Source organism: Planococcus citri, chromosome 3 (genome assembly GCF_950023065.1).
Source record: "Planococcus citri chromosome 3, ihPlaCitr1.1, whole genome shotgun sequence".
Lineage (NCBI taxonomy): Eukaryota > Metazoa > Arthropoda > Insecta > Hemiptera > Pseudococcidae > Planococcus > Planococcus citri.
The window spans coordinates 16,937,833-16,948,807 of NC_088679.1; the positions used below are offsets into that span (position 1 = coordinate 16,937,833).

General features: G+C 35.4%; 1 protein-coding gene across 1 annotated transcript; it reads right to left on the minus strand.

Annotated features, from left to right (window-relative positions):
• Window positions 1-4,523: 4,523 nt before the first annotated feature.
• On the minus strand, window positions 4,524-10,121 carry LOC135840525 (uncharacterized). The gene is made up of 2 exons (XM_065357122.1): window positions 9,811-10,121; window positions 4,524-6,903 (listed from the first exon to the last, which is right to left on the minus strand). The coding sequence occupies exon 2, from the start codon at window positions 6,852-6,854 to the stop codon at window positions 4,788-4,790; it is 2,067 nt and encodes a 688-aa protein (XP_065213194.1). The 5' UTR covers window positions 6,855-6,903; window positions 9,811-10,121; the 3' UTR covers window positions 4,524-4,787.
• Window positions 10,122-10,975: the final 854 nt, after the last annotated feature.

The following is a 10,975-nucleotide window of genomic DNA, read 5'->3' on the forward strand; positions in this document are numbered from 1 at the left end:
TGGTGTAAATCAATCATGTTTCAAACATTGTTTCCTAAACATTTTGTTTTCCAACTTTGTTTTCGAAACATTGTTGTCGACTGCGATGTAAACCCACCATTATGCAATATGTTTTTGTTAAGGTAGCTGTTTTTAGTGTTTTTAGTGTTGGGGGGCGTTGTGTCTGCTCACCTCGGCTTCGCCTCGGTTGCGCTGGTCGCTTTGTTGTTCATACTATGTCGGTTTACTTCCCTCGGCCTTCGGCCTCGGTGAGTACAATTTTTTTATAAACAACCGCAGTGCTTCATACACGGTAATGTCTAGCCTCCGTCTGAACTTACCAAGGGGAGTAATGCTCATCGAATGAAATGTAAATTTTAAACGGCTCGGCTTCGCCTCGCCTAATTCGGCATACAATTCGAAAAATAATATTAATAAATTTATTCATTGTTTGAAAGCAAAAAAAAATAATTTAATTACATTTTCTGTAAAAATTCAACTCGTAAAAATAAAAATCGCGATAAAAATTTTTGAAAAAATTTGTGCCCGACGCGGGATTCGAACCCGCATTTTCTTGCACTCCGATCCGATACCTTAGCCATGCAGCCATCGGTGCTGATTGGCAATTCGTCTTTTTCAACACTTTACATGTTGCTAAACACGTCGAAAACTACCCCCCCACGCGCGCGCACGTATACGCGTACGCGACCGATTCATTTCTAGTTTGGACTGAGAGTCGGTGAATAAAGTAGTACCCTGATTGGGAGGTGTGAGCGCGGTTCGGATTCCTGCGCGCGCATGAAAATTCCCGATGCTCCCGATTAAGTACCTCCATTACTTCGGCTTCATCGGCGACAATGAAGATAGCAGTCCATGTATATATAGTCAAAGGTTTTTCTCTGACTCCAGTTTTTTCAGGTATTTTCACAGTAATTACGATGCTACGTAGGTAGAAATAATATTGTAGAAAATAAAAATGTACATTGTACAATCAACAATGTAGAGTTCGCAGATAATGACTCCGTGCGAGTCATCCTCTTATTATCTACCTAGTCAGAGAAAAATTGAGTTGAAAATCATGTATCTTCTCCTTCTATACTTTTACAAAAAGTAGAAGTACATTAGTACATACCTAAATCCAGTATCTACATATCTATAGGAGGTATATGTCTTCAATTAATTTATTCAGTAAAACTTCAATTTGAGTAACTCATACACTGACTGACATTTTGGGAATAGCTCCGCAGAACAAAAATAAACGCATACCTACGTAGTACGTACTGTAGATACTTACGCTCGTATCTACATCGCACATCCACATATTTTGTGAAGACCGAAAAAACTTGTCTAGGACTTCGGTTCACCCTCAAGCAATGTTGACTTTTCAGTACAAAGTCACCAAAGTTTTAAAAAAAATGGACCAGCGAGGAACATTGTATCATGAAAAGGGAGTTCTTTCAAAAATTGAAATTCAGACAAGAAATTGATACATATCTAAATACAATAGACGACACTAATCGTTTTTTCATACAAAATCACATTAGTCAAATTGGTTAAAATGAAGGTAAATTTGTTTTCAAGAAATCAAGATTCATAGTTGCTCTGAATAAAAAATAAGCAAACGTACTTCAAAACTTCACCCAAGATGAAACGACCCAATAACTTTGCAATTGTGAGTAAAAAAATACCTATGTACTACGTAATTTCCTTTTGAAGCAGTAGGTAAAGTATGTACATTAATTGCAGATTTATATTAAGCAAATCAATAACTCCAATTCTACTTAAATTTTCAAATCTAAAAATCTACGTAAAGTGTACCTTACCTACGTCCAACGTCTAATGGGTCTAGAACTAGATCGAGCTTATTCGACGTCGCTAAATACGAGTACCTCTACCTACCTACAAATGTAATCAGGTAGGTAGAGGTAATGAATTTTTCAGATATAGAACGAATTTTCTCTGAATTTTCGAGTTGAGCGAAAGGTAGGTATACCGAATTGGAAACAAATTTCAAGCCACCTTTAATTTATAATTTACGTTTCATTGGATCGATTGGAGAAAAATATCAAATTAGGTATACCCAGGTCCCAGATGTTTTTTGCATAGAGTGAAATATTGTAGAATTCATGGCCGTGCTGTCGCTATTCACATCTCTGAAATTTCGCTCTCATGTTGGTTTTTAAGGAGAAAAAGCACTGAAATTGTAGCCTCTTAAGCAATACCTATCTACGAGTATTAAAACGAAACTTAGTTTTTATATACCTAGCTCTGAGCTGAAAAAGAAGTGGTTCGAGAGCCCTTAAAAGTTTAAACAAAATGAAATAATTATTTTTTACAAAAATTATTTAATACCACGAAATTTCAACTTTGACCATTGTCAAGAAAACAATCACCCACGGTCCCCCATGCGATGCTGATCTTCTAGTACGAAGTCCCATACTTGAAAAAAAATTTAAAAATGAAATGAAGGAAATTTTTCAACCAAAAAAGAATAATTGAGGGAACCCCTACCGGCCACAAACGTCTAATAGACATCTATTAGATATTCTTTTCAGCCAAAGATACAGCTAATGGATAACTGGAATAGCTGAAATTACCTTGTTTTAATAACTGGAAAGTACCTTTTATGTAGTATTACATGGTAAATACAAGGCTAATAGATATCTGTAAAGCACTATGGCTGCAATGCGCTAAAGAATAGATATCTATTCTCCAATGCCTTGTAGCCATAATGTTTTACAGATATCTATTGGATGCTTCTCAGCTATTGAAATGACTGAAATTCGCCCTGCAAAATGAAAGTGCTTTTAAAGATCTGCAACTCGTTTATTTGAGTAAAAAGTAAATTTAAAGAAAACTCAAAGTGTTCTAAAAGTAATAGGCAATATTATAATATGGCAAAGTTTTACATTATTCAGGTATACTTAATTGGAGAAGAATTTGCGGAAATAATAGCAAAATGGTGTCAGCAGCATATTCACTTTATCAGTAAGTTAGTATTAATATAATTAACATGAAAATAAGAAGTTCATGGTTAGGTAGGTAGGTAGGTAGGTAGGTACTATACAGATCTATACTTACATATTATCATATATTTCATAAACTATTTCTACCTAATCATGGGTTTCATAATTTCATGTCAGTTATAAATCTACTTACTACGTAAGATGAACATGCTGCTGACTCAATTTTTCCATTATTTTCCGCGAATTCTTCTCAAATTGAACCTGAATTACTTGGAGTTTGTCACTTATTATTACTTTTTGAACACTTCGAGTTTTCTTTACATTTAACACAAATAAACACGTTTTACGATACATATTTTCTTATCAAAAAGCGAAATTGAAGAAATATCAACTTTAAATGTAATTTAAGAACTCAATTAATTGTAATTTATTGCAATTGCGGCCATTTTCAAGTATAAAATAACGAAAATACTTATTTCCGATGCACACTCTCCCTTCTATCATGACAACTGGAGCAATACTAAAGTTCTTGTTCAAGTTTTATAATTCATTTAGTTTGCTGTATATCTATTAGACATCTAGTAGCTGTAAATTTTTGTTTGGTTATTTAATATCTGGTGACGATATATTTTAGCTATCTAAAATTTGTTTCCAATAGATATTGAAAATTTGGGCTTATATGTAGCTAACTATTATACGTTGCTTGATATTCCATTCAATATTTTGCAGATGGAATATTTAACAACTTTTCCGAATATCTGAAAGATAGCGAATGAATAGCGGAATGACTGAATAGCTGAAAAGCTGTTACAGACATAAATATTCTGTCTATTAGATATTTGTGGCCGGTAGGGACGGGGAAGTTTTCTCTAAGAAAAAAGGAATTGTATAGAAGAACTCTGACAAGAAATTGAAAAAAATTCACCAACTTACATTTGTTTGATTTTTTCGATCTTATAGTTAGATTAGAAGCGCTGCACAAGATAAGGCTTACATTGCTAGGGCAATTACGAGAAGTATTTTTCTTGAAAAGAAATGTTATTTGGAAGAAATTTTACCCCAGAAATGGGCAATTTTTGAACAATTTTTACCAAATTTTCTGCCAGATGTTTCATTTTAAAAAGTTTTTCTGTCAATTATGATAACTTCAAAGTAAACGATAGGCGGAGAAACCGACAATGCTGCTTATAAGGAGAGGGGGGATTGGGATTTTACTCGAAACGAGAGTTATCTAAATTTAAAACAATTCTGATCCATAAATTAAAAATTTTAAAAAGTAATTCATTTTTCAATTTTTTTTAAAGGAGAGGTTCCCTTTGGCACAAATTCAACTGGGTAAAATTTCAAATTTTCTTTTATCGTACAATATCATAGAGAAGTACCTACTTGAAAAATCCCTCCAAAAAATTCTTCATAAGTAACTAAGTGACGTGACCAATACACCCCATGATCACAACTCTTTCTTCGACTATTCCAACATTTTGAACTGAAATGTGCTAATAAATTTGGTCACATCTTATTCAACACGTAACACAATACGAATTTCAAGTAAAGAATGCAGCTTGTATACAACGAAACAACATTAACCATTAACTTTATTTGAAAAACAAAACAGGTAGAAGAACAATAACTCACAAAAAAATAACCAATGAAACAAATGCGTACGAACAATAATAAATAGGTAACCTGGTAGGTAATAACGCAAAAAAATCAATATAAATATAACATCTTATACAATTCGAAAAAGATAACAAAAAATTCATTCAAAGTACATAACACCGACTAGATCATTGCTGCTTCCAACTCGCCGAACAGATATTTGAATATAGGTATTTCTCAATTTTAAACACTGAAAAACCAGTTTAAAATCGTGCGTCGATCTTCACCATGAAAAATTTGCTCAACTTGACCAATCCAATACTGATCACGTTCGAAATATTTACGTATTTTCATCAACTCAACTTCTTCATCACTGACGCAAACATTTAATAACTTATCCAGCTGCTTAAGCAAATATTCGAAATTCTCATTGGGTGAAGAGCAGATAGTACGAAAAGTGTCGTCGAAAAATGCATCAATTGGGACGATATTCTTGAGATCGATAGTTCGGCTTTCATCTTCAGAACACCAGGATATAAACGTGTTGAAACATTTTCCTTCTAAAGATGACCAATTCTGCGACAATATTTCCTGGAAATGCTTCAACAATGTTTGCTTAAACGTTTTCATCTCTTCGGCCGAGAAAACTTGTTCGGTTATTTTAACCAGCACGTCGAAATTTTCTTTCTTGCCCCAACAATCAACAGCACGAGCGGAAAACGAGTTAACTACCTGTTTCTTTAGCCTTGATATGGTTAATGAATAGTTTTTGAAAACGGTCTCGATAAATTTACTCAACTTGTTCCAGTTTTCATAATCCAGGATGAATGTTTCCGCATAACGTTCAAGTTCTTCAGACTCCAGTAACTTCTTGAAGAATTTACGACTGTCACGAGCATTCCGCGAAAAAAACGCTACCGCGTCGATTATTTCATCGAATTCCAGATCATTCAATTTCTCTGCGCAATAAGCGATCATACCGGACGACTTCATGACCCAATCCTTGAGCTGCAACCGATCAGATTCTTTTGGTAAACATAAGTTCCACATGTCGGTGTCCCGCTTCCGAGCTACGAGATCTGCATGATCCTCGAACCTCGGCCAAAACAAGGCTTTTCTGGTACGTTCGTCCAGCAATAATAAAAATTTCATGACAAATCTGTAACTGCTCGGCGGAAACGGCTCGCAAAACGTGAAGGTGAAATTGTCAAATATAATGGTAGGATCGTGTTCGGCCATGTGTCTCTTAAGGCGATCAGAAGCTGTATCCCAAATGTTGTTCAACATAATCATGTACTTTTCACAAGACATCGCCTCCTCGCTCAGTACGTTATCTAGAAATATTTCAAATTCTCGCTCTGTAATTCGATCTTTTACGAGGGTCCACACTACAAAAACATTATCTGGCATACAGTGTTTGACGGACCATACGAGCGTGAAATTACCAGTGAGGGAAAACATCGTCATTAATTTTACAGGAATATGGTCGACTAGCTGAAGTTGTTGAGAGTAGGACATCGTAGATAGCATGATTTTTCGAAGTTCCTTCGACTGCGAGCAAAGCGAGATTCTTTCAGCAACCGCTAATTGTTCCGCTTCACTCAGACGTTTCCAAAAATACTCGAAAGCATACGGAAATTTGACAGACTCCATGGCCATAGTGACATTGAACGAAGTATCTTCGGAACGAATAACATCTGGCATTTTAAGCCACATCTCACGCAAATCGAGTCTATGATAAGAAATCCAATACGCGACTTTCAAATCCGTAATTCCCAGCAAGCAAAAATACTCTGGGAGAGCGTTTATGGGAAATCTTTCCAATTCTGTACCCATACCGTACGAACACATTAAAACGAACTTCTGCTCGATGTTCAATTTTCCATCAGCCAACATCTTCGAAGTGCTTCTTTTGCCATCAATCTCACCATTTGGCCGCCAAACGATGAGATTCGCATCGAAATTACTGGGACAATACCTGGACATTCCATCCGTGAAGATCTTATATTTGAAATGATTTATCCACTGTTCTGTTTCGGTACAAATTTTCTTCAAAGGTTTTTTCAACATTTCTTCGATGCGTCGAGGTGTTCTCAATAATTCTGCCAATTTTTTTGATTCACTTTCGTAGTTTTCTTCCAGATTAAAAACGGTCTCGAAAAAGTTCGTTGGCTCTTGTATTTTTCTACATTTTGCACGTCGACTGAGGTAATGATGCCATAATTGCAGAGCCGCCTTGTGACTGGCCATCTTCTGTAACGTTGGTACAGATTCGTCGAATACGAACAGTTTTTCTGATGAATTATCCATGTCCAAATTTCCGTAGGGGACTTCTATTGCTGCGAACTGGTTGGAATGTCTGAAACGAAAATTTTCGCAAAAAAACTACTCAGTTTACTATTTAGCGCTCCTGGTATACTACTTGAGTGGAGGTATACAATATTTTTTTCGTAGGGGTGAATGGTGAGGGATGAAAGGGGTGAAAACGATTGAAAATTCAAAATTTTGACTGATGTGTGATACGTCGAAAGGTACCAAGTATGAATAATTCAACTGAAAGTAAGTACTTTTCATCAATTTACAGGATTTTAGTTTTTATAAAGTACCTAGATGCACGGGAAATTCCAGTGGCTGGTAATACCTTGAGATAGTGTATTTCAAGATGTTATATGCCATTTTTGACCTAAAGTGACCCGTCGTCGACCTCTACAGTCAATTGTAGTGAAAAATCATAGTGAATTTTGTTAAAATGTTACAAATTTTTTCTTATACTGGGACTTTGACGGCTCCCCAACAGAAAATTCTTCATCCCCCACCCTTCACACACATCATTGTAGTCAAATTTTCAATTTTTCACCCCCTCACCCCCACCATTCACCCCTACGAAAAAAAATATTGTGACATTCGTGATCTACACCCTCGAAAACATACATTTCGTCATATCACACATCATTGTAGTCAAATTTTGAATTTTTCACCGTTTACACCCCCTTCATCCCCCACCATTCACCCCTACGAAAAAAATATTACGAAATTAGTGATCTACGCCCTCAAAAACAAACATTTCGACGTATCACACATCATTATGGTCTTATTGGATATACCTACATATTTCTATTTTTCCCTTCGAATTATTTATAAGACCATGTCTCGGCCGGAGGATTTTCAATTTGCTCAAATTAGGCGTTTTGGCTTTATTTGTCGTTGTATTTGAAGGGTTTTTTGAGCGGGTGAGATGAAAAGATCAAAAAATTTAAGAATAAGATTCAATCAATTTCTAATGAAAACTTTTATAATTTGATATTGCAAAATCAGAAGAAATAAATTTAAAAAATGATCACAACTGAGATCTGCACATTTAAACGATGTGATCGTCTGATGGGTTTAGACGGAGGTTATTTGACTGGCTAAAAAATACCTGTAAAAATTGTCCAACTCTATGTGAATTTATAACTTGACTAGTTCGAAGGTAGAAAATAAAATTTCACATGTACCCATCAACATATGTAATTCCCAAGGCTTTGGAATGAATACAAAATTACGCTTATACAGAAAGTTTTCAAATCGTAGGTTCCTAGCCTAGATGTATTTACCTATGCATAACTTTTTTTTTTAAATTCAAACCAAACCCTTCTGGATCAGGGTAGTTTGGTCACACTCGTGAGAAAATTTTTAGCAATATTTTATCTACATACTAGGGGGCTTCGCCCCCTAGGTCGCTTCGCGACCCAGACCCACCAACGCCTCGCGCACTCGCTTCGCTCGTGCTGCTCGCCCTGGCCCTCGCTTCGCTCAGGCCTCTCGCCCCTTCGGGGCTCGCTTTTTTGACGACTCAACTCATGCCCCTCACTTCGCTCGGGCTGCTCTTATATGTCAATAGCGAATTCTACTCTGGTTCTAAAATACAATTTTTAAAAAAAATTCATGTTTGAACAATATTTCTATCAATTTTTAAAATGAATTAACGACATTTTTTTCTCAAAAAACTTCCGACTATTCACTTCAGATTTATATTTGAGGTGTTGAATTACTCTGGTATAACTACCTATACTGACTTGACATCATCATTTTTTAGGAGTAAAATTTCTGAAATTCTGTATACGTAAAAATTGGGTAGAAAAATAATTGAAATTCTTGGAGTATGCTGGAATAATTCATTCCTATTAAATGAAAATCTGAGGTAAGGTAGTCAAATTTGTATCCCAAGTATAGAAACCCTACCAGTGGTGGCGTGGCTATAGGAGGGATGTGACTTGAGCCATTGCCCCCCCCCCATGTGAAAATTTGAAATAATACATGCAATAATGAACTGTTTTTTCGTTTTTTGTGGACCCATTTTTTTCAAAAAAATTTTGTTCTCACTTCACTTGAGCTGTAATTGCACCTTCATTTCCATTAAATTACCATACATTACAAAGGGTTTTCATAAAATTACCTCTAATTTCGATTTTTTATGCCTAAAAATCTGGTTTTGCCCCCTCCCTCGAGAGAATTCTGGCTACACTGTACTGAACCCTTCCTCTATCTTCACTTCAACTTTTTTACCAACATTTGTTCCAGTTCCACTAAACATTTCAATTTGTACTATTGTACTGTGGAAATAAAATTCTAAACCAAAAATTATCTCAAGTGCAGAACCTCCTCTCCATTTTATTTTAACAGACACCACATTCCAGTTTTAAAAAAAAATGAAATATCAAGTATAGCAATGAATGCGAAACTGCTTTTTTGGAACTCGCAACACAACAACAACATTCCCTCCTCAACACCCCTATGCTGTAAACACGCCCACATAGCAACGTTCTGAGTGTATTGTTGTCCCTGCGCATTGTATTCTGTAAAACGTGCATTTTATACACAAAAGAGAAAGTGTTTTTTCAATTTTTTCGGCCCTTAATTTGAAAGTTTCCGATTTTTTTTTCTTGATGACATATCTACACGTCAAAAGGAACGTTTTAAAAAAAATATTGTCGAAATCGGTTCAATAGAAAAGGCTGGCGGACTCTATCAAGGTTTCTATTCGAAATTCTATTGTTTAAACACAATAGAAAACGTGTTTTTTCAATTTTTTCGGCCCTTAATTTCAAAATTTTCAATTTTTTTTTCTTGATGACATATCTACACGTCAAAAGGAACGTTTTAAAAAAAAATTTGTTGAAATCGGTTCAGTAGAAGAGGCTGGCGGACTCTATCAAGGTTTTTCTACACGATTCTTTTAATATATATAGATAGTTAGGTAGGTATATTTTTCAATTTTTACACTCACCTTTAGATTGCGATCTATCTATGTGGTTAATACGTAAGTAGGTATCTTAACAATTTTACTTGAAATATAACAACGTCATCTTCACAATTAAGAACACGAATATGTCAACAAATACAAAATTAACTTCATTTTTCCACAAATTGATAAATATTTCGCGAATTCAAAGCTCCGTATTTAGCTCAGCTCCTCGACTGACACATGCGAGACCAACGTATCTACAGTATCTACTTTGGAAAGCAAGAGGAAGGACAGGTATAAATATACTTAATATAAAACATACTGAGAAACAAGCAAAAGCATGATGACGAGAACGATCATTTTTTCCCCATCAATACCTCAAGCACTCATCTTCACAAAAGTGCAGTCATCTAGACGATAAGATTAGAAACAAGAATAAAAGGTTCTCATGTTATCAGAATTTCAAATCTAACTCGCCAACTGATAAGGACATCCCCCGCTGTTATTAGAGTCAGCGCTGAATGGTATCAAAAAAATAAATACGCCAGCGTGTTCCTAAAACTTCAGGCTGAAAATGAGCGCTCACTTTCAGTTCAATATGAGAAGTAGACTATCCTCAAAAGCGCAGGGGGTATTACCTTTCAACTCATGCTCGTATTATCAAAAACTTTGAATTAATGCAACGCGTCAGAGGGTGTTGAAATTGGAGTGTAGAGTAAATTTCAGCTTTCCATCTTCATTAATGATGAAATTTTGTAAAAATTGAAAGTTCAAAAAATCGCTGGAGGCTCCAAAATGACTTGAACCCATCTGAAGTCATCTTCAGAGGGTGTTAAAATTGGAGTGTAGAGTGAATTTCAGCTTTCCATCTCCATTTGATGAAATTTTGTAAAAATTAAAATTTTAAAAATCTGCTGGAGGCTCCAGTAATTTTTAAAAAATCGCTGGAGGCTCCAAAACGACTTGAAATCCACCAGAAGTCGACTTCGCAGCGTATTAAAATTAGTATGCAGAATGAATTTCGACTTTCCATCTCCGTTTGATGAAATTTTGTGGGAATTTCGAGTTCTAAAAATCTGCTGGAGGTTTCAGAACTGCTCAAAACGGTTTGAAACAGTTTCCAATCGATTTACCATGTCGAAAATAGGGTATATCACAAATTTCAATTTTTTTGGTCAATTTGGTAAAATATTGATTTTTTACCCTC

Coding starts and splice junctions, on each gene's coding strand:
- LOC135840525 (XM_065357122.1), bottom strand. CDS start 6,854: ATGGATAATTCATCAGAAAAACTGTTCGTATTCGACGAATCTGTACCA.